At 44.9% G+C, this 24,305-nt stretch overlaps 1 protein-coding gene and 1 long non-coding RNA gene across 3 annotated transcripts in view; one reads left to right on the top strand and one right to left on the bottom strand.

Annotated features, from left to right (window-relative positions):
• Positions 1 to 3,052: 3,052 nt before the first annotated feature.
• DYRK1B (dual specificity tyrosine phosphorylation regulated kinase 1B) overlaps positions 3,053 to 24,305 on the bottom strand; it is a 33,538-nt gene continuing 12,285 nt past the window's right edge. The window contains exons 1-11 of one of the 2 annotated variants that reach the window (XM_079989074.1): positions 19,107 to 19,364; positions 9,684 to 9,829; positions 8,860 to 8,979; positions 8,424 to 8,612; positions 7,506 to 7,653; positions 6,771 to 7,057; positions 6,322 to 6,468; positions 5,727 to 5,867; positions 4,492 to 4,795; positions 4,181 to 4,287; positions 3,053 to 4,047 (exon numbers count right to left, since the gene is read on the bottom strand). In XM_079989074.1, the coding sequence (XP_079845200.1) occupies positions 3,652 to 4,047; positions 4,181 to 4,287; positions 4,492 to 4,795; positions 5,727 to 5,867; positions 6,322 to 6,468; positions 6,771 to 7,057; positions 7,506 to 7,653; positions 8,424 to 8,612; positions 8,860 to 8,979; positions 9,684 to 9,829; positions 19,107 to 19,233 (2,112 nt within the window). In that variant the 5' untranslated portion in view covers positions 19,234 to 19,364 and the 3' untranslated portion in view covers positions 3,053 to 3,651. Of the gene's footprint in view, positions 4,048 to 4,180; positions 4,288 to 4,491; positions 4,796 to 5,726; positions 5,868 to 6,321; positions 6,469 to 6,770; positions 7,058 to 7,505; positions 7,654 to 8,423; positions 8,613 to 8,859; positions 8,980 to 9,683; positions 9,830 to 19,106; positions 19,365 to 24,305 lie in introns of those variants that run through there. The other variant, XM_079989075.1, reaches the window with a different exon arrangement.
• Positions 19,282 to 22,144, top strand: LOC307223218. Its single transcript, XR_013842036.1, has 3 exons — positions 19,282 to 19,399; positions 20,155 to 20,294; positions 21,366 to 22,144. It is a non-coding gene; the product is annotated as an uncharacterized lncRNA (long non-coding RNA).

Below are 24,305 nucleotides of genomic sequence, written 5' to 3'. Positions count from 1 at the left end.
CTTTCCATGTTGCCTGCCAGAATTAAATTTGTGGGTGATGCCGTGACCATATTTGTGAACCTTTGTACAGTATCCCCAAGCCCCACTAAAGACAGAGATAGAAGTTCTAAAAACACTACCCTACCCTGTTCTTTTAAGCCCCCAATCCTTAAAAACCCTAATTCCCCATTATAGCCAATGGGACATGGGAATCAAAACTGACATTAGTCTGTTAATTTAAATTAAACTTGGGCTTGATCATCTCTGCAGTCACACAAGCTAGAGACCTCCTTTTGGAGAAGGAAAAAACTGGGATTCTAAAAATGATTGATGTTAAACTGAATACTAGAGTTTTTTTGTCTTCTCTTTTGCATGTGCACAATTGCAACCTGCATACAAGACTTAACAGGCTATAAGATTTAACAGGGGCTTTTAGTCTCAAATCAAGCATTTTTAAAAACAGAAAGAACTGTGCCCAGAGTGGAGTTTACTGTGGAAGAGAGAGAAAAAGAAAAGAATAAAAGCAGGTGGTAATCTGGTAATTTATGCCAGAGAATATACTCTAGCCCAGGTGTGGGGAAACTCTGGTCCATCAGGCCTTCTCATTCAGCCCACAAGACTGTTTTGCTCACCTGCCGCCATACATGACATCAGGTGTGAGGCTAAATAGAGACATTGGTAGCAGAAAACACACCGAAACACATACACTTGTGCGTTAGCTGATGCACAGGGAGTTCAATACTGCTTAGGTGTACCAGCTGATTCCCACTGGAAACTGCACAAAGCAGGCCAACTTTGACAGGTGGGCATGACAATCATCAGATGTCAATAAGACACCAGGTGGTTGACAGGTCGGTAGTCCTGTCCCCATAAGAGTTAGCCCACGGGAAAGTAAAGATTAGCCTACTGCCCCTAAAAGGTTCCTCACCACTGCTGTAGACAGGAGGGATGGGGAACCTGTGACCCTCCAGATGTTGCAATTTATACTGCCTTTCACCCTTGACCACTGGTAGAGCTAGGAGTCCCAACATCACACGGAGGGCCATGGGTTCCCTCTGCCTACCTTTGAGGAAACCAATGTGACAAGTCAGTAGAGAACTGAACAACATGAGAGCATGACCTTGATGTGCACTACTACCAGAACTCTAGCCTAGCTTGAAACCTTTCCCGAGCAAGGCTCCTTGGAGGTACAGAACCCAGGTGTGACAGCAGAAAGAAGAACAGCCACTACTTTTTGTAGTAGGCTCAGTTATTCTTTCCAGTTTGGGCATGTACTTCGTAAAGGAGACAAGTTTCAGGTGATAAAGCTATCTGCCTTCATTTTAACTGTGAATTCACTCTTAAAAGGCATGAATGGCAGTGTGTAGTGCGGGCAGGGTAGGGGTAAAGAGGCAGCTGGTCTGGCAGGGAGCTAAGAATACAGAACCCTCTGATGATCACTTTTAAGCATTTATGATTTAAGTGGGAGCAGATAATTAATGGAATACATTCCCAAGTTGAACAACTGTCTGCAAGAGCTTGTTTGTTCAAGTGTAACAGACTCATTTATTCTACTCAGAATAAAGGCTAGGACCAGCACCCAAAACCTGCAGAACATCAACTTTGTGGTACTTACGAGCTATTGGATGGCCTTGGTTGAGGTTACTTTGTGTTCAAGCAGCAAGTTCTTCTTTCCACAAGCACCACCAAATGTCTAATTTGATTTCCCATCTGCAGTGGAGTTTGCTCATGCGCGCAGCCATCTTTCTTCATTAGCTCTTCTACAGCCTACGCTGCCTAGCCTAGCTGGGCCCAAGCCTCTCAACTGGCCTCCTTTCTTTCAGTTGGTAGCATTGGGCGCAAAACTGTGCACATTTTGTTCTAAATAACAAAAAAGCCTGCACTGCATAATCTGCATAAATTATGCAAACATGCTGGGTTCCAAACAACTGCTTCTTGGGGCAGAAGGCAGAGGGCATGGAGTGCATCAGAAAATTTGAACACCAGGCCATCGGAAGGCCTATCCAAGTCATCTTCTGGTTTCAGAACTTGGAATTGCCCCCACACTTTCAAACCCATCTTTACAACCAAGAAACATAACAAAAGGCTGAGATTTTTAGGATGCTGAATCCCAATATCTAATGCCATGATACTGTAGACATGGGCCTGAGTGTACTAGGACTGCTGAGGACATAGCACATATCCCTGGAACAAATTCCTGGTCTAAAAAACTGACACAGGCTACATCCAACCACTCTGCACTTCCATTGTAGCATCACATTTTGCCAGTAGCAGCTGAGTCTGGAACCATGTGCCCTGCTTTCAGAGAACAATGGACAAAACTAACATCTTGTTCAAAAGCCCAAAGCAGCAAGATTACGCTTGCCCTTGTGTTGACTGTATGGTAATTACAATGAAATGCTCTGTGACTGAAATGCTCTTTTTTCTGAGAGGGCCCCTTCATGTGTAAGGCCCAGCCGAATCTCATCCAGCTGAAAAGGACAGCAGCCTGCCAAAACTGGAAAAGGACAGTGCTAACACAAGCACCTCCAAGTCTGGTCAGGTACAAGCCCTGATCTACCTGGCTGTGCAGCACAGCAGAACAAAGTGCCTAGTGAGCAACAAGAAGCCACTGGAATAGGGAAACAGGCTCCTTGGGTCACCCTGGCCTTGTTGCTTCAATTTCTTGCCAATCTAACAGCACACTTGCTATTTATACTACAGCAGCATTTTATGGTGTGGGTGTGTTACGGGCCAACTCGTGATTAGGAAAAATAATATTGGTTGCATCCCTCTTTCTCTGCTAAGCTTCCAAATTTCCTACTCGCGAAAAAAAGAAAAGAATCTTAAGGAAATAGCCTGAGCTCAGACAACCAAATCCTGTGCAGGTGCATGAGCTCAAGTAAGACAGAGGTACAAGTTCACAACCCAGCTCAGCACCCCTCTCCCTCCTTTGCCACCTTCCTAATTGTGCCTTGCACTAGTATACTTCAATGATGCCAGAACACAGATCTAAGCACTCCCCCCACCCCACCTTCCATCATGTACACACAACAAGAGGCAGGTCCAAGATGGCTGCACACGAGTCAGCATAAACATTCGCTGGTTGGGGCAACCCTTTATTTCCAAGCAGGGGAAAAATTTTTTAGCAGCAATTCCCATGGGACCACATAGGCCACCAAGCCCATCAGTCCACGCAGTGCACAGAAGTCTGACTGTCCATCCAAGCACAGAATGTTGAAATCTCTTGCACCAAGGAAGGGAATGGCTGGCAGGCCACATGCCGCTGAATGATTCAAGAGGGGCTGTGGCCAGGAAAGACCACACAAGTCAGAGAAAGCACTGACCAAAAGGGGGAAGGCGGCATCCAGGCTGCAAGGGCGGTAGGATGCTGGCTCCACATGCTTCCCCCTGTCCTATTCCCCCCTCCCCCCCTCCCCCCCCCCAACAATGCTTACCAGTTGCAGCAAGGTCCTAGGTAGCAACAGGACCTGGTCTCTAGACTGGCCACAGCCAGGCAACCTGACCCATCCCACCGCAAGTCCTGGCCCACTCAGACTCTCACCTATGGAGAAGTGCTCTCTGGGCACTGGTTCCCTGCCCTACAGTCAGTCCTGGCCCGTCCAGGCTCTGGTGCAACAAGGGAGTGCTCTCGCTGGGCACTGGCTCCTAGCCTGCCGGGCCAGTCCATCATCAGGAGCTGGCAGCCGTGCCCTGGGGCACGCAGACACCCATCAGTGCAGTCTCGTCAGTGTCTCGGTGCCCACGCCCGCGGAGAGGATAGTTGAGGCCAAGTCCCTCAGGGCGCGAGCCGCCAGCAGTCCTAGTCCGGAAGGCCGAGGTGCCCAAGTGCAAGGAGGAAGAGCCCAGCCCGGGGGGGTTGCAGTCCAGATGGCGAGGGCCCAGAGAAACCTCCATGGCCTCGGGAAGCGGGGGAGAGAGTGGGAGTGGAGGGCGCTGGTACGGAGGGTGCCCGCTCGGGGGGAAACATGGCATGGCCTGGCTGGGCGTGGGCTTGTGAGGTAAGATGTGAGGAATACTCTCGTTGTCGCCGCTGGCCCAGAGACGCATCTGCTGCTGAGGGGGCGCCTGCAACCACAACAATAAAAAAGAGGGAAACGGTCAGTTAAAAATGGAAATGGAGGGGTTGAGCATGTTAAGGACTGGGGCGACAGAAAGGGCACGGGGAGCCAAACAGGCCAGAGCCTGACAGGCAACGTACTTGAGGACTCTGCATCTCGCAGTCTGCATGCACGGTGCCCATGCTGCCGTAGTAACGATTGCTGTAACGGTAACCGCGGTTGTCGTTGGAAGAACCACTGGAGCCGCCTGATAGGAGAGGAAAAACGTACACAGCGTCAGAGGAGCAGAACAGGGGCCAAGGTAACATTTGGGCACAGAGCAGGAGATGCTAGGAACAGCTAGACCGACACCCTCCTATGGGGAGAGGTGGAAGAGTATCAGATCACGCAATGGAGATGACTGAGGATAGAGCTGGCAGCGGAAAGGAGGCGGAGGGAGAGATGGACGTACCAGAACTAGACACAGAACTGGTGGTGCTGGTGGAGTGGCTGTGCTCCGTGCCCAGGCTGGGTGAGGTGCTGGCGCTTGTGTTGGTGCCCTCGTCGGCTGTTTTCTTGAAGAAGTTGTGCTGCAGGGCGTAGAAGGGGGTGATGCGGCTACGGGGTTCATAGTCCAGCATGCGCAGCACCAAATCCTTGAACTTCAGGTAGTCCGAAGGCGAATGGCCCTGCTCCCCTGCACGGCGCCCACCTGGGCCTCCACTCTCCACCCCCAGCACTTCGTGCAGCCGCCGTGTCCCTGGAACCTTGTAGTCCTGAAAGACACCAAGGAACGGTATAGTTAGGCAGACTTTACTTACAGCAAGATAGAGAACGGTCTGTATCAGCCAGGTGGGGTGTTGTGCTACTGTACTCAGTAAAGGCAGAAACATCATCAGTCATGCCAAGTTTGTATTTGGAAAGTAGAAAAGAATTCATTTTATCACAACACAGGACAAGGCTATTTTATATTCCTAAACCTAAGGAACTCCTTGTTGATTGTGAAGTTGATGTGTTTAATTAGAGAAAAATCACTGTCAATATTTACTAAAGATTGGAGAAAGGAGTTGACTTAACTCTCTGCAAAAAGGAAGGACCACAGGGCTTCTTATTCCTGCCCAGGAGTGCCATGCGTTTCTGTCACATGCACCATTCATGTTAAAGGATAGTTATCTTAACACACTTGCAAGATACTTGCCCCATCTATTTCAAATCACCCATGAAAACAAGGGCAACAACGGTGGGGGAGCCTGCTTCTGCCCTCACAGAGAACTCATCTGCTTGTTCCAAGGCGTATTAAAAACTCATGTCTTCCCACCTGCATTCTCAAAATCATTCCCCCTCTTCCCTTGAGGTTTCTAGTCTCTTAGCCTGGAAGTCTGAGGGCAGAGCCTGTGCCTTTAGGTTGATTAGTCAATACAAATTATTTTCTACCTCCTTGCCATAGAAGTAACCGAAAATGATGGATACAAAACCAAAGTCCCAGAACAATATACAGTTCAAATGTCATTGGAAACATTTTGTGGCACACCACAACAGGTCCCACCCCCACCCCCTGCTAAAACACAAAATGTGAATAGCAAAACTGACAATTCAAAATCTTTTGCTGTGCAGATAATCTTAAAAACATCTGTTGTCTCAGGCTCATTTTAAAGGGAATGCAGAAGAGGAAAGGGCTGAAGATAGGACAGCTGTGCTAAGCATTACCTTCCTGCCATCTTTGCCCCGCCGGAGGACCCAGCCCCCCTCAGGCAGCTTTTCAAAGTACTTCCGAGCTTTGGGAGCCTGCTCCAACATGTGAGGGGGTGGCAGCCCCAACACCTCCACAATCCGGCTCATCTGATCGGCCTGCAAGGGAAAGGCACAGAATCAGGAACACAAGGTGATAGTTCCCAGCCCCACATGGCTCTTCCTTCTTTCCAAACGCACTCCTTGTTTCTTTGAGGGCCTTCTAAATCCATTCATTTGTCTCCTTGAACCAAGGACCTATTCATGCAGCTCCACACACTTCAACTCCTCCTGCCAGCCAAGCCAAGCCAAGCCAAGCCAAGCCAAGCCAAGCCAAGCCAAGCCAAGCCAAGCCAAGCCAAGCCAAGCCAAGCCAAGCCAAGCCAAGCCAAGCCAAGCCAAGCCAAGCCAAGCCAAGTTGCTGCTGCATTCTTTGTCTCGATTAGGTGGTTCTGCCCAGCAAGTTCAACAGCTGCCCTTGCTAAAAGCTAGCTGCTACACCAAGTCCTTTGGAGCATAATAGCCAGGGGCTAATCTCCCCTCCCCTCCCCTGGCTCGTCCTCTTTCCACCTACCTCATTGGCGCCACTGAAGAGGGGCTCTCCTGTGTGCATCTCCACCAGGATGCAACCTAAGGACCACATGTCAATTGCCAGGTCATAAGGCATGCCCAGTAGCACTTCAGGTGAGCGGTAAAATCGGCTCTGGATATACTGGTAGATCTGCAGGGAAGAAAAGGAAAGATAGGATCAGCTGCTGCACTCTGGGGACTGGAAGGTCACAACGGTTGGGTCTGTCTTCTTTCAGTCCCTTTGCTTCAAATGTTGGCCAAGACAAATAAGGTGGTCCAGTGCCTTCTAAGGCCCTCATCTAGCCAAGAGCAAGCTGAAGAAGTCCTAAGAAAACAAGGGAAGCTGTTCAAGCTGACAATTACAAACTTCTGATGTTGACCACTAGGAGGGTCTCAGGTCAGGCACTGGGAGAGGGGCTGCAGTTGGAGAGGTCACAGCAAGGCGTCACTCACCCGCTGGCCCAGCTGGCAGGAGCTGCCAAAGTCCACAATCTTGATGGCACTGCGCTTGGGGTTGCAGAGCAGGATGTTCTCAGGCTTAAGGTCACAGTGGATGATGCTGAGCTCAGGTGTTGCCAGGAAGAGTAATGCAGTGCACAGCTGCTGGGCAAACTTGCGTGTGAGGTTCAGAGAGACGCCACGGAAGTTGGTGTTACGGAGCAAGTCGTAGAGGTTGTAGGACAGCAACTCAAACACCAGGCACAAATGGCTCCGGAACATGAAATGCCGCTTCAAGTGCACTGCGGGTGGGGTGGAGAGAGAAAGTGTGGTGGAGGCATTGCTAGAATACTGCAGCTCCCCACTGATGCTTTGACAACACCCTGCAGCCAGCACTTGTGAACCTCACTGACATATAATTATGACCTCCAGGCATCCCACATGAACATTTCCCACAGTCTTGGACCACAGATCACTGAGTGCACCACATCTGCAAGCAAAATGATGAACCAATCTCTCCCAATGACCTGAACCCCCACTGACTTCAACTCATGCCCTAACCAGTCTCTCAAACGCTATCCAGACATTCCTTTAATCAGTCACTCACTTATGCAGAGCCTTCCACAAGTTGCCACCAATCTAAATGAAGCACTGGAGACTTCATTTAATGTGCATCTCACCAGTAGTGCTCTCGCTGACCCACTCACACTTCTCAACTAATTCCAAAAACATATCTCTGCAAACTCTCACCAATGTAGTATTTCATCTCTGTGTCATGCTGGTTCATCAGTTCCAGCAATCGCAATTCAATCTGAGCCTGGCTCAAAAATGCCTTCTTGTTCTTGATTATCTTTATGGCCACCCACTCCTGAGCCTGTTGGTCATAGGCCTTCACCACCTAGCAGGGAGAAAAAGACACATCAGTATAATGTTATCAAAGTGGTGCCAAGAAGTAATGACTTTGGGGAGAACCACCAAATCAAAAGTACCGCTGGGCAGGGGGAACATACAAGGATCCACACACATAGTGGTAATCTTATTTATTTATTGCTCTTCCTCAGAAAGAGGCCAGGGTGATGTACATGTGCAAAACTTTGCTTAGGATGGCAATGAAATGTCAACCCCAGTTACTTAAAATCAGGTCAGAACCCAACAAGCTGCCTTATACCAAACAACACTAATGGGCCATCTGGCTTATACTTTCTATATCAAGGACAACCAAAGTGATGATGTCCAGATGTTGTTGGACTCTCATTGTAGTCCCAGCCAGTGCTGCCAATGGTCATGGATGATGGGAGCTGTAACACCTGGAAGATACCACGTTGGTTATCTCTTGTCTGTACTGACTAGCAGAGGCTCTCCAAGGTTTCAGTAAGGTATCTTTTCTAGCCCTGCCTGGATATGCTAGAGACTGAACCTGAGGCCTTCTGCAAACTAAGCTTCTGCTCTACCAATGAACTACAACCTTTTCCCTTTGGCAAGATTATAGGCTATATGTTCCTGTGACTGTGGGGCATGCTCCATTTGATCTTGCCAAAGGCACATTTGCTGGGGAAGGAGAACCTAGAGCAGTGTTCTGACCAATGATCACCAGAGCACAGGCTGCAACTTGCTATGTAGTTACTGATGTGGATACAGAAGAAGTCTCTCTCCTGGTTGCCCTCTGACCTGTCCAAAGGATCCCTTGCCAATGAGTGAGTCTATTTCATAGCGTTCCAGCCAGCGCTCCCCGTTGCGAACAATGTAATCATAGTTGTCGTCATCGTAGCCCTCGTTGTGCACTTTCCGTTCCTTTTTGGTGCTTGTGTCCTCGGGTGCCACCTGCAGGGCTCGGCGTTTCTTCTTAGCATAATAGACCTGGCAGCAAAACGCAGGGTCAGTGCACAGAATGCAAGGAAACTTTCTTTTAAGATGAGGAATTACACCTCCCCATAGCAGCCCGGGGAAGCAAACTAAACTCTCCGGCAGGGCAGAAGAGCTAAGGAATGGTGCTATCAACATGCAGCACAGAAGGAAGAAGAAGTGCAAAGAAGTTTAAATCATCACTATTCCCAATGCTTTAAGGAACTGGTCAAAGCTGTCACCACAGAGAAGGTCCTCTTACCTCATTGATATGTTTGTAAGTTTTGATAAGGTCGACAGATAGTTTGCGCAGTGGGGCTGTGGCAGAGTCCCGAAAAGTGAGCGGGATTCTTCTCTGCAGGATGGCCAGGTCTGGCATGATCTGTGGGAGAAAAGGGGGGGGGGGTTAAGTCCCTAAAGGTCATGGGCTTGAAATAGTTCCATGATGGGGCTAATAGCATGTGTTTCAGCCGCCAGCAGGAAGCAGCGATTGACAAGGGTTTCATTTTATTCCACTAAAAACCCTGTTTTATTTTATGTACTTGGAGGTGGAAGGTTTGCAGGAGACAGAGAGAGTGAGTGAGTGAGTGAGTGAGTGAGTGCGTGAGTGAGTGAAGGGGTCATGCTGAGATTACTAACCTTTTAAACTTAGTAGATTCAGTCTGCAGCCCACATCTAATTTCCCCCACGGTGTAGGAAAGAGGTTGCTATCAGCCCATGTGAGGATGACTGCTTGGGCCCAGGTTAAGTGGCTCTCACCACACATCATGGGTGATTCCAGTGGCAATTGCATCAGGGGTTTGCTTCATCCCACAATGATTCCCCTCTGCATGCCTTGACTAGAGACTGAACTTAGAGCCTCAAATCTAATAGCCATTGTTTCTATAACGTGAGCTAAATAAACACAGAGATTCACACCTGTATCAGCCTCATGTAGATTTTACTTGGAATGACCACAGGTTGAAGAGTGGGAAAGGAGCTGAGCCAGGCTGAGCTGCTGTGTGTATTTACAAGCATACAGTCTGAAGAGGAGACAGCTGATTCAGGGGGAAGCCCCTCGAAAAGGCTGAATTTCCAGGAAATTACCTGCTGATGCTCAGCCATGGGCTGGATGCTGGAGAAGGGAGCATGGCTGTGCTGGCTCGACATGATTGTCTCAGTAGGAAGAGAGCGGCCCAGAGAGGCAACCTGGCTGCAGGGCGGCAGCTGGCATTGTGGAGTGCTGCTGCCACCTAGAGGGCACAAAAATAGTTTGGTGAGGATTTTTTCTTTTTTTTTAATCACCACACATGCCTGCACTTCCCAGAAATAGCTCCTTGCTTTCACCACAAAACACATTCCAATTTAAGAAGAGAGTCAGGTATCTTGATTACAGTAGGGGTGAGGATATGGCCAAGAACCTAGGTTCTATTCTTAGCTTTTTAATGGGAGGGGGCAGTAGATCCAATTTCCTGAAACAACCCAGGATAGAGAGCTTCACCCAGTGAACTGAAACAGTGACACAAATGTATTAGAAAAGACAGTCTAAAAGGTGTTTGCATTTCATGGTATTATTAAGCAAATTTATATTTGCAACACCGAAAACCACAAAACAAGAGTTCAGGCATAAGGGCTGGCGCTTAATATAAGTATTTCCCAGCCTTCTTTATTTGTTTTAATTACATTATACCTTCATTATACTAAGCAAGGGTCCACTAAATTCTGCAACCTCAAGCTACCACAGCTTGGGGGTGGGGTGGGGGATGGCAGGCCTCTTGCTATCTTTCCCAGACTGACTGCATAGCAGCTTTAAGTGAATGAAAGCTGAGAGAAGAGCATAAGGAAGCCATCAACTGTTAGCACTGGGATCAAGACTATGCAAATAGGAAGGGAGAAGGCACATATGAATGACTCCTAGATTCAACTGTTCCCTTAGTATGGCATAGTGTGGCTAGGGTGTTGTACTTGGACCTGGGTTCAAAACACTCTCCAGCCTTGAAGCTCACTGGGTGAGCTCCAGCTCTTTTAGCTGTCTTATCTCACAGGGATGTTAACATAATTAAATGGGAGAAGCAGGACCATGTACACAACCCTGAGTCTATGGGAGGAAGGGCAGAATCATGAAATGTATTCCTGAATGTTTTAAGGTCTAGGTATTGTGTTCCATGTTTTGTAATCAAGGACGCTTACCTGAGTGCATGTGCACCTTTACCATTAATGGCATTTTGGGAAGGGAAAGAGGCAAGAGGAGAGGCTACAGCTTGAACTGTGCAGAGGAGAGGTAACTACAGAAAAACAGGCAGAGGTGTTTGCATGTCAGACACGGTCAGAGGCTCTAGCAAAACCATAAGGATTGTCAGAACTGAAGGAAACCTGGCAAAATGTGGTCAGTATACTGTATCTTATTATGCAGCCACACCTCAAAGTTACAGGTCTCTCTTTTGAAATGTAGTTAAAGAGAGGGATTCCCTCTGCGCCCACTGGGAGTCAATATCTGTGCTGTTTCTAACATGATTTCTATCTGTAGTTTGCTTCTCCTCCCCCCAAAACAGCAATTCTCCATTGGTGATGCTATGAACATGTCAACTTTTCTTACTGCAGGTTACTAAACAGATTTATACCCCCTTTTGGAATAATTCAGTTTAATTCAGTTACTGTTGCCATGTATTTTTTTTAAATGTCTGTTTTTTAAATGTCTGTTTTATTATCTGTTTTAGTTTTGAAATACTGTTAATTATCATTTTAATATATATGGTATTTTCTACCGTGGGACCATCTGGTGAAGGATGGTTTATAAATACTCTAAACAAACAAACAAATAATCAAAAGATACAAAACCGTCTTTTATGCTACTGGTGCCCAGGACATACATTTCCATTTTGCAGACACTTCTGCGCCGATACACACACCCATATATCTATTAGAATACATTCTTTACATTAAAATTTATATTACTGTATTAGCCTGAATATAAGCGTCACTTCTTCCCCAAATTCCGACCATGAAAAGTTAAAGTGCAGCTTATATTCGTGACCTTATGGTATGCAGCCAGGAGCGCGGCAAAGTGGCGCCTGCCCCGCGCATAGTCCCCCATCCTCTCTCCCAAGGCCGGGATGGGAAACAGCGAGGTAGGGGAAAGGCCACCAGCAACGCAGTGCGGCTCCCCCCACCCCCCATGCAGCCAGGAGCAGTGAGGAATGGAGCGGGTTATATTCAGGTATTTTTTCTTCCTCCCCCCTCCAATTTTAAAGGTGCAGCTTATATTCAGGCAAATACGGTATTTTTTACAGCTTGGATCAATTGATGTGGTTCCCTTGGCCAAATCTGGCCCTTTGAGGTATGTTATGTTTCCCCTACTAATTTTTAGTCCCAAAGCCAAGAGAGGGATCTGGATGAAAAGCAACAGTAGGAACAGAAGCTTCCCAGCAAACCACTTTTAAGGGATGGCCTACCACAGACAACTTTCTTATCAAAGTGAACCTCCACGAAAAACCATCTGCTAACTAAAGTTCTAATATTACTACATAAACATGATGGTGTATTCTGTTTGCTTACAACAAACAAATAAAATAAAAATTATATGATGTGAGAACCTATAAGGTCTACTCTTGCTTTAAAAACAAAACAAAATCTGACGTTCTCACAATGTTGAATTTTGCAGCCAGAGTCATGTTCTCTGCTATCCCAGAACACACATACCCTTGCTAAGAATTCAATAATAGCCAAGACTACTATTCTTTTTAAAAAGCACTTCTAATATTATTTACTTATGTAATAAAAACAGTTAAATTACTCTGAGGGATTGTGAATGCAACAACCCAGATATGTACCCCCCCTCTCTCCAGTATTTTTAATTTTTATTCAATTGTATTTTTCTTTTTCTATTTCCTTATTTCTTCCAAGCCAATTCTATTACAAAGAACAAACCACCTACATAATTAAAAACCCAATTCCCAGAGCCACACATTAACAGAGCCTGAGGGGCCACTGCAACACAGACCCTCCTTCCATGTGCACACACCTTGCCCTTCTGGACACACATTTCACGAGTATAGATTTTACAATCTAAGATATCAGAACTTTATTCTCAGTGGCTTCCACGAAATTCCATGGAGCAAGGGGGAAAAACTGGAGCACATTTGAGAAAGGCAGAACTCAGTGCCTAGAGCAGGGAACAATTTAGGCCTCATCTCAATGCAGCTCTTGAATTCCCCCTGAACGAATCTAGACTCATAGAACAGAACAGAACAGAATCTAATCGTAGAGTTGGAAGGGACCATGGGAATCATTTAGTCCAACCACCTGCAATGCAGGAATATTTTGCCCAACGTGGGGCTCAAACCCACAACCCTGAGATTAAGAGTCTCATACTCTACCAACTGAGCTGTCCCAGATCATTGAATCTTCCAGTTCAGTACTGTCTGCTCTGGGGTACTGTCAACCCAGCACCCATGAAGGCTTTTTCTGGAGTCCCCAGGCCCAAGGTTGCAGACCCTCAATATTTTTTTGATTTTGCGGGAAGAGGGGATGGCAGAACAGTGTAGAGCAGTTGCTGGAGCTGGAAGGGCAAGTCCTCTTGCATTATATTTGTGGTTTTTTGGTGGTGGCAGGAATCATTTTCCTGTTCCCTGAGAATCCCATCATGTTTGGTTTGTTGCCTGCCAGTGATGTAGAGCTGGCGGCAGGCACTTGCTTCACCCCATGAAGAGGTTATATATGGATGCTTGACTGACAGAGGTTCACTTGGGCAGAGAAAGAGGGAAAGATGTACAGTGGTACCTCGGGTTAAGTACTTAATTCGTTCCGGAGGTCCGTTCTTAACCTGAAACTGTTCTTAACCTGAAGCACCACTTTAGCTAATTGGGCCTCCCGCTGCCGCCGTACCACCAGAGCACGATTTCTGTTCTCATCCTGAAGCAAAGTTCTTAACACGAGGTACTATTTCTGGGCAAGCGGAGTCTGTAAGCTGAAGCGTCTGTAAGCTGAAGCGTATGTAACCCGAGGTACCACCGTATGTGTGTGAGAGGGAGGGAGAGAGGAGGTATGAACAAATGGTGGTCTGTGAGAGAGGTAGAGGTGCACGGAGATGTGGGTGGCGCTGTGGTCTAAACCACCGAGCGTCTTGGGCTTGACGGTCCTGCACTGAGGAGCCGCAGAGACAGAGGCATATGTGAGGGGAGTATGTGTGAGACAGCTGTATGTGCTGTGATTATGGGAGAAAGAAGTGGGTGAGGTGTGTGTGAATGTATAGTCTCTGTGTTTATGTGGTCTGTGAAACAGATGGAGAGATGCACTTGGGCAAAGAAAGGGAGAGATGTATCTGTGGTTGTGTATACAGTGGTACCTCGGGTTACATACACTTCAGGTTACATACGCTTCAGGTTACAGACTCCGCTAACCCAGAAATAGTACCTCAGGGTAAGAACTTTGCTTCAGGATGAGAACAGAAATCGTGCTTTGGCGGTGCGGCGGCAGCAGGAGGCCCCATTAGCTAAAGTGATGGTGCTTCAGGTTAAGAACAGTTTCAGGTTAAGAACGGACTTCCGGAACGAATTAAGTACTTAACCCGAGGTACCACTGTAGTTGAAATATGTGTTTAAGAGAGAGAGAGAGAGAGAGGGAGAGAGAGAGCGATGGATGTGCATAAGATCTGTATGTGTGTAGAGAACTAGTGTAGTGTGGCCACCTTGTATATATTTTTTTGGTACTGGGGAATGCGCTCTGTTCTTATTAGATAACAACAGCATCAGTCTGTATGTGCAAGATGTCAAGATTGCATGTCAACAACCAGGGCCAGCAGAACACTGCTGACTTCCTGCAGGTAGTATAAGGCTGTTCAGTAGGTGGGAGGGAAGCAACAATGACTGGATTCTCTCTAATTTTGTGTTATGCCATGCCCTTATGGCAGCAATTTTGTGACTGGTGCCCATATAGTTTTCTCAAAATTCTAAATGGGCCCACTACCTCTGGCCACAGTTTTCCCAAGCAGGATTTGAACTCAGAACCCTATTCATGCAAAGCATGTGCTCTGTTACTGACACGTGGCTGTAATTCACCTAAATGAGGGAAAAGCCAAGCACTGTATTTAGGGACACTATTGTCTTCAGCTCACCAAAGCACAGTCTATTCTTCCACAAAGACCCATTACACATATTAAGGACCAGTACCATATATAGGCCCTCCCTCCACAAATACTCAACCTTTCACCATATTTTTCACTTGTGCATTGTGTTTTTAATATTTTATTGGGAGCCGCACAGAGTTGCTGGGGCAACCCAGTCAAATGGGTAGCATATAAATAATAAAATTATTGTTATTATGATGATGATTAATAATACAAATGAAAATCTTAAGTAGCTGAAGCAGTGCTGCTACATCAGATGCTCTTAAACTATTTTCTGGGACTCATGGTAATATAATTTATTGCTAAACAATTACACTGTGGCCTTACAATTTCTTTATGTAAACATCCTCAAGCAGCACAAGCAAATCATATGTTGCATTACTCAGCAGTCAAAACATAGGGGCTGGTTCACACATTAATGCAGCATGTAGTCACCACATGCAGTGGGCAATTAGTCATGTAGCTAATGTTATTATTTAAATTTATATTCTACTTCTACTGGCAAGGCGTCAATGAAGTTGTACCTTTACAGTATTATATGCTGTTATTCACTGATTTTACCTAACAACTCAAAGCAATACAGGCAACGCTCAGCTTATGCAGGGGTTACATTTCAGGGGTGGCATGTAAAGCCAAAATAGTGTATAGTCAAAACACATTGGGTTCAATGGTGGGTGGGATTGCCAAAGCCTTTCCCCCCAGACAATTGCCCTCTTTCCACCCCCTTTTTAATTTTCTACATCTGAATGTGTACAAGTTAAATGTGGACAAATTGCGAGTTAACTGTATACAGATAGCAGTTTGTAACCACCTTGTGCATGAATCTCCCCGGGATCGGTGCATGCACAGATTCCACTTAGACCTCTGAGTGGGGAAGCAGATGCAACTTGACTAGAAAATCACATGAACTATTCTTAAATTAGTTGAAAATATATTAAATATATTATGTGGAAGTTTATTTAATATTTTTATTAAATCTACTACTTCCTTACATTTTAAAGCCCTAACCGCCATGGGAAGGTGCGGCAAAGCTCTTCGCCGCCCCAGGGAAGCACAGTGCCCCCTCTGCCACCAAGGAAAGGCGCGGCGAGGCCCTCCATCTCTGTGGGGACGCTTGAAGAGGCCCTCCACAGCCATGGGGCTGCCTACAAAGCCCTCCGCTGCCATGAATATATATTGTGATATATCAAGATATTGTGATGTTTAGTTGATGATGTATTGTGATATTGAAAACCAGATATTGCCCAGCCCTACTTGTGATCCCCAGCAACTGGTAAAGTCATACTACAGTGGTGCCTCGCAAGACGAAATTAATCCGTTCCGCGAGTCTCTTCGCCTAGCGGTTTTTTCGTCTTGCGAAGCAAGCCCATTGACGGCTTATCGGCTTAGCGCTATTAGCAGCTTTTAGCGGCTTATCGGCTTAGCAGATAAGCGGCTTAGCGGCTTAGAAAAAGGGGGGGAAGGAAAAAAAACCCGCAGGAACTCTCAAGACATTTTCGTTTTGCGAAGCAAGCCCATAGGAAATTTGTTTTGCGAAGCACCTCCAAAACGGAAAACCCTTTCGTCTAGCGGGTTTTCCGTCTTGCGAGGCGTTCGTCTTGCGGGGCACCACTGTATCTCCATCATGGCTAGTAGGCATCGATAATTTGTCTAAACATTTTTTAAAACCACCTGACATATCACTATCACTATTTCCATTTTACTAGGCAGTCAGTTTTAATTTACCCATGGAAGTTGGAGCTAGCACCTAGATTCATATAGCACATATTATAAAGAGTGAATGAAGATGAAGAGGAGTCAGGCTAGAAGAACCAGCCCAGGTCTTACAGATTATGCTGCCAAATATTTAGGCTGTGAGGTAGCAGTGGCCTAATTGGGACTAACAATTGACAACTTCAGTTTACTTCACTTATATCCTACCAGAGCAACATGAGCTCAAAACAACTTGCATTTTTTTATTTTTCCAAATCCTGTGTCGCAGGATGGCAGACTATAGTGATATGTCTACTGTAGAAACCATAGCTGGACAGGGGTTTGAACAGGGACTCCCACATCCAACCTAGCACTTCAGCCACCGGACCACACTGGTTCTCTGCATCATAGCACACTAGCAAGATAGGAGACCGCCAAGAAAACCTGAGTCTGAAGCATGACCCCTACAACACTGTGGAACCATTCAAAAATATGTATCTTTAACACCTACAAAGTTTGTGTTTCGAGTTACATAGCTTTCCTCTTACTTGTGCTTCTGGCTGCTCTCCACCAGGGGGAAATTTGCCCTTTTAGAAATATAGGTATTGCTGGCCTAGACAGTGCTCAGTTTGTACATAAAATGCAATTTTATTACTATTGCTGGTGCCTCGGCAACCATCAGAACTACTAGGTACTATTCTTAGCTGTGGAAAGGACATGTTAGAGTGGCTGGAATGAAGTACAGCAGCACACAGGCAGAGAGAGCTAATGGTTTCTATTCCTAGGTCTGCTACATGGAGGCACAAAACTCAGTACCGATTTGGCAGAAAGAGTGCTTGCTTGAGGTCCCACTAGATCTAATTCCTGGCAACACAGCACCCCTCTAACACCAAACTGGCTGCAGCTGCATGCTTATTAACACAGCTAGTTAATTAATGGAAGGGTTTCAAAGCTGGGCTTCTGCCCTTTATGGACAGACTAGTTGAGTGCAATTTCTGGCAAAGAAGTGCAAGGCTACTGACATCATATTCCTTATTTATTTAATTAAGGGCCTAAAAAGAGACAGACCCACTTCCCAACCGGAGGTTGGCACAAATAAAAACAATGTGGGGTTTAATAAGCATGTGACATCGCAAGTTTTCACTCAGAAGCAAGTTGTGGAAGTTCCTTTGCAGCTCAGCCTGACTCTAGGGTTTCTCCTAAGCCTCTTCTCACAATGAAGAGCTACAACATCTATCTTTAAATCAGGGGTTCCTAATATGGTGCTTGTGGGCACACATGTGCTTGCCTTTCCTAGTGTCCACAGGGTCCGCCCCCGCTGCCCACTGATATCAGACTTGAAAGAATCTTTCCATTGTAGCCAATAGAACAGGTTGCAGGGGGTGCTTGGTTGCAGGGTGTGTGTGGTGCCCACAACAGTTTCTCCAGTATGCCAATGTGCCCATGGGCCTAAAGGGTTGACAACCCCCATTTCCCCAGGATTGATGTCTTTATTAATAAAGAGGGCTATGTACCATTCCAATATGCCTGAGTTTGTCAGGCATAGTGTGGAATTTGGTATTCTGAGCAGTTTAGTTTCCAATGCTTAAGATCAGTTTTTTCAGCTGTTATAGCTGAGGAGCAAAGCTTAGAAGTATCCAGGCAGTGCCTAATGAACCCTCTAGAATTGTGCTCTGCCTTGCTCAGCTCCCATGGCTCATATTCCCCCTTCTCTTACCTGCCAAAAGCCACTGGTCCTCCATTCCCCATTCCCCATCCGCTCTCATCTTTCATTTCTCCAATACTTGACCCCCCCCCAACACTCCTTGAAAATCATATGAAATCTCACGCAGACACTTGCATAATTTATTATCAACATTAAATCTGGAGTTCTTAAAACCACTGGTAAGAGCCTATATGTGAAAGTAAAAATTCCAAAACAGAGTCCAGGGCACATTCTATTTTCTACATGCAGACTCAGGTTGACATATATGAAGATTTGGTCTTAGATTTTTCATTTAAGTTTCAAAGCCAATATAATTTTGCTCTTTGCCTGTGGCTCTGCTTCTCTTTTAAGGCATTTTCATTTATAAAAGAAAGGGTCACAGATTAATTTAAAGTACATTTCCACTTCCCTTTTAGTAAAACATGCAATTCCCTAATCCACAAAGATAACAGCTAGTTCCCTACAGAGCTCTACAACCATCAAGATACAATGATTCAAAGGGTGCCAAAACTGCCTATGAAACTCAGGCATCATCCATGCAAAGGTGGTAGCTATAAGCACGCTCCTTATATGTGTTTGTGTATGTATTCACAATTAAAAACTTATCCTAACTCAGTCACATAGCTCATGTAGTCCTGAAGACCTACTCCTTCCCAGAGTCTCATTCTTGAAGCACTGAAGAAAAACCACACGTTGTGTTCCAAGCAAAGCTATTCAACATATTTTTAAAAAAACCAATCAAGCCCAAACCCTAGATTTCTTGGCCTTCTTCCCCAGGGTATTTTCAGATTTCACCTAAGCCCATTAAACACCAAAAGGAGACAACAACCTCCCTCTCCCATCTACAGAGACTTTCCTCAGTGCATAATAGTCCTCCAGCTTCCTTCTAGTTCTCCCTTATGCAGTTGCCAAGTCTCCCTCAGTTGCTGCTCTTGGCCTCATAGCTTAGAACAAAGACATATACGATCAGATAATCAGTATTTTCTCATTTGCCACACATGGTCCCTACCTGTGACCATTTTCCTGTTGTAGCAGGCTGAGGGCAGAAAGCAGGAAGGCTCCTGTCGGGCCCAATGCGTTTGCAATGTCAGCAGCATGGTATTGAGATGGGTCTCAGTGCTGGAGGGGATCACCATGGGAAAAGCTATCTAACCACACCATCCACTCAAGTCCACACAATGGAAAGCTGTTCGCTGAAGTCCACTTTTTGGCTGTCGCTCGCCCAGGTTGTGCTCCCGAGAGTCTTAAAGCCACTAAGCAGAAAGCAGTGCTACACAGCTGTCATTGCAGAGGCTATGGAAGGTCAGCGGGCGTGGAATGCTCTCTTGGCTGGATCAAAGCAAACAGCTGGTTACATGCCATGGCCAAGTGGAAACTGATCAGAGGAACAGCTGACAAAAGGTTTCCAAAGGCAGGCCAGAGAAACCACTAAGGAGAGGGGCTGAAACGTGCCAATTCCAAACTCCTCTTTTCTAAAATGTTACCTCCAGGCCACTGTTTGCCTCTTTGAACTTTCCCAAAGAAATTAACTCATTGGTGCTGGTTTCTAAAAACCTGAATGGTCACTGAACAAGCTGTTTCTGCTAAATCCTTAGAGACAAGAGGAGTGTGGGACAGGAGTCTAAACTGACCGCATGTTATCACTATTTTTGTAGAAAAAAATAGTAATATAAAAAATGCAGTTTCAGAATCTTTATGAACGTGTAATCATTTTGTGAAGGTTTTTGCAGGGGGGTGGTGATGTTAGCATAAATTTCCAGACCCCATTCTCCTAGTAACTAGTACCTTGGCCAAACACCACTGCAATAATAGTTTCAGACATTCACTCTGAGAGGTGTGTGTTTGTTTTGGGGGGTGGGACTAAAGTATCAATCAGGCTTTCTGACAGGCAAATATAGTATTTTACAATGGATCTCCCCCTTCCCCAACAATCAGTCTCATTAAAAATCCAAATGAGGCAATATTCAATCTTTGACTGAAACTCTTGTGTCTTTTCAAATCAGAGCAAGCCATTGTCCATTGCACTGATACTTCTATAACCAAACTTTTGATTCCAGCATCATCAAACCATCATCCTTTTGGCTCCTTTTAGCTCACACTGCTCCCATCACCATGAAAATCCACATCCACCACATGCAAAAGTGGAAGTGTTATGCAAGAAGATGGCAGCCAGAGCATATGAATCCAATATCAGGAGGTACTATTTTGAGGATTTCTTCACACCAAAACTTTTAAGAGTTGCTACACATTTTATTACTCAGCCCAAACAACAATGTTCATAAGAACCTCAGGTCTGGTACACAGTTTATACATTTTTTGGAATAGAGTGTGGCTTGGGAATGAGGGCCATAAATACATTTATTAATTTATAAATCACCCAGGGAAGGATTCTGGACAATGTATTTCAAACATAAGAGCACCATACAGTAAAGGTAAAGGGACCCCTGACCATTAGGTCCAGTCGTGGCCGATTCTGGGGTTGTGGCGCTCATCTTGCTTTATTGGCCAACGGAGTCAGCGTACAGCTTCCGGTTCACGTGGCCAGTATGGCGAACCAGAGCAGCACATGGAAACGCCGTTTACCTTCCCGCCAGAGCGGTACCTATTTATCTACTTGCACTTTGACGTGCTTTCGGACTGCTAGGTTGGCAGAAGCAGGGACCGAGCAACGGGAGCTCACCCCGTCACGGGGATTTGAACCGTGACCTTCTGAGTGGCAAGTCCTAGGCTCTGTGATTTAACCACAGATATATAAATTAAAAAAATTAATTGCAAACATGAAAGCATTTTAAATTGATCTTTAAAGGATATTGGATTGAAAGTAGAAAGAGTTAATTCACTATCTATTAATGGCAACTAAAATCTTAACTGCACAGACCTGGAAAAGGAAGAACCTCAACAACTGGTAAAAAAACTGTTGTAAAAATGATTAATGGCAAAGCTAACTTATTGGAACAAAAAGAAAACAGAGAAGGAGCTTGCAAAATGAACTATTTTGATAATTTTTTAAAAGAAATTTATTGTTGTAAAGATTAAATTTGAATGGTTAATTTAAAATGAATACTTAACTGATATAAAAATTAAATGTATGACTGTAATGTACAGAATTATTGGAGATATACAATTGTGAATATTGTATATTGTTAACATCATTTATTTGTTTGCCCACTTTCTCTAGTTAAATCATATTCAAGGCAGCTATGTTATGATTTGCAAAAAATTACAGTCTAAATCACAATATCTAAAATATTTGTTTTGTGTTTCTTAGTAGCAAATCATTAAATGTTTTCCATTGGCATCTGAAATCCAGTAATGTTGAAGACAGGCCCACTTCTAAGGAGGAATCATTCCAGAACCAGAGATTCTCCTGCCACAGAGGAGGCCCTTCTATGTGTCTCCAAATCCTGGTGGGACTACAAGCAGAGCATCCCAGCCCACCGACCTGAAGAATTTAATTGCCCAGCATTGAAAAAAGTCAACTATTTAAAGCAAATCAGAATAAAATAGACAAAATAAAGAAAACAGGTAATAATAATTTATTATTGTCTGAATATTTAAAATAGTAGGTTTATTCTAGCATAGACTTCTAGTGAAACTGCCAGTTTGAATAACACAAGTCAATTGTATTCTGTTCTGCAAGCTTTTTTTTACTTTTCTATGCAAATTGACCTTGCATTTTGATTACTTTCCACTGTTGCTTCTGTCTCAAGCCCCCATTTGGTCATGTCTGGCCTGTATTCAGCTTAGCTCACACAAGACTGGTTCAGATACAAGTAAGCTTCTACCTCGCATACTCACTCCAAATTTGCACCTCCTGAACATCATCTTTTTGCCATACTTTGCTGTTACACACAAACTGGTAAACTATGATTTGTGCTTGCTCTCCCAAGTTGAATTGCAAATAGTGATCAAACTGTGTTGTGAAATGGAGGGAATCAGAGCATGCAAAGGGAGAGAAGACTACATAAGACTGAGACTTCCTCATGGGAACCAAGCCACACTGGTAAGACTACTGCCCAGATCTAATCCTGAGAAAGCAAAACTAGTTAACTAATATGATTCTTTTTTTCTAGGAAGAAGGGAAATCCAAATCAACCACTTTTATCCTAAAGTAGGCTGGCCAGTGGGAATACAGAAATGGAAATTTATACATTCCTATTCTCTGCTACTTTCCCTTAGTAGTAATATGTAGCTATGAAGCTTGAGCAAGCAACTCTTCATTTAGAAAGGGGCACTGTACAGGAGTCATAAGAACTACCAGTCATGGAGCAATAATTCTCAGGGTTAAACTTCCTGGTCTTCATAACCAGTGCTTTTTTTTCTAAAAAAAAAAAAAATGTTTAGGGGTACTCTCATTTTCCTACTCATATTGAAATACTGCCTCTCAATGAGGCCAAACTTAGATTAACCAAATGTTTAGGGGTGTGCACCCCCCTGCGTCCCCTCCAGAAAAAAGCACTGTTCATAACACTGACTATAGCATTTATTCTGATGTGCCTGGGAAGCCTACAGTGCAGATGATGTTTAACATAATAATCATGAAAAATCCTAGAAACCTTGTACTCTTCAGCAACCATAGCCACAATCTAAATCACCACTCCCCATAGACAGGGATTTTTTTCCTTCTGCCCCACACTGATCTCTCATGTCTGCACTAGACATCCTTATACACCTCCATACAGCTGTACTATTCAACTCACAGGTATCAAGGCTTAAATTATTTGGTGTAAAATACCAAATAGGTTCCAGTATCAACTGTTCTTTGACCAACAGGAGAAAGAATAGCTGTCCGATGGTTGAACAAAACCCAGAGATGTTGACTGGGTTTATGACCAGGAATACTGGGCACTAAGTGATCATTCTACACAGGAGAAAGGCAATAAAGCATACTGAATATTATCCAGCAACTGGCTATTCAGGGCAGTGAGCACCTCAGGTATTGTATCTTTGTATCTCAAAACAGCTTTGCCGTTCCTCAGCTCATGAACCGTCAGGCAGAGATTCAACTCATTCAGTTCTAGGTGTTGATGTCTGCCAGTCTGTTGGAAGTGATGTCCAAACACTTTATATGAAGCACCCACAGAGAAATGGTCTCCATGGCATGTAACAGTCACAGCCTTTTATGCTGACCTAACTAGGCTCAATGACTTCTACGTGACATGACATCGGAAGAATGTGCATGATCCTTTATATGTAGGGTGGTTGAAGCTGTGTCTGGCCAACATCTGAATCCTAACTTGTTGGGCCACAACACTGGGGAAGCAAAATTCTCAGTCACAATCTTATATCCAAAAGCAGACCCCACTTCGTGAAATGGCTCCATCATACCATCAGATCTCTGATCAAGATGGTTTATATTGAAGGAGATACTGTTGTGAACAGGGTTGATGAAACAACTGAAAAGTATGTAGGTGCAGACAAGCTCACCAAAAATGAATACAGAAGAATATGATGCTGCAGTTCAGAGACAGGTGCACCTTCTTAAAAAGAGACAAAACTGAGTAAAACCTGTAAAATACAGGAGGAGAAAGGCAGAGCTGGAGGTCAAATCAGTTCTTCCTAGAATCACATGCTTTTTCCTAATTCCCCGTTCCTAATTAAGCTGGCTTTATCCTGCTTTCGGTCCAGCCCCAACACCATTCCTATGGGATGTATTCACAGGGAAAGGCCTTTCTTTCTAAGGAACATAGGCTGGGGCCTTAAAAGCACCCACCAATAGCTGATAAACATGCACACACCTTCATATTTTGTTATCAGAGAAATGATGTCGTGCATGAATCAAAGAGAAAGAATGTGCACATGAGCACTTTCAGCAATGCCATTAATTCAACTCAGGCAAATGTGCATGGTGGGGAAGAGGTCAGTTCAAACACAGTTCTGGTCATAATAGCAAAACCTCAGAATCCAGACTTGGAATCCGAACTTGAGACCTCTAGTTTGATCCCCTGGCTTTGGAAAGATGCCCTATACCTCAAGTATCTTAGGCTGGTGCACACACCACCCTTTCATAAACTTCCAACAAAGATGGTTCAAAAATTCCTCAGGAAGATTATTTCAGTATGAATTGCTCTTATACTTGGGATATTCACTCTGCTAAACATAAAAAATGGGCTTTTCATCCCAAACTTAAGAACTTAAGGAAAGAAAGCAAACAGTGAGCCCCCTTTCTGAAATCTTCTGTTTGAAGATGAAGAATGTCCTGTGACTT

The sequence above is a fragment of the Podarcis cretensis genome, assembly GCF_951804945.1.
Source record: "Podarcis cretensis genome assembly, chromosome: 8".
Taxonomy (NCBI): Eukaryota; Metazoa; Chordata; class Lepidosauria; order Squamata; family Lacertidae; genus Podarcis; species Podarcis cretensis.
This window is presented reverse-complemented; position numbering and strand designations above follow the sequence as displayed.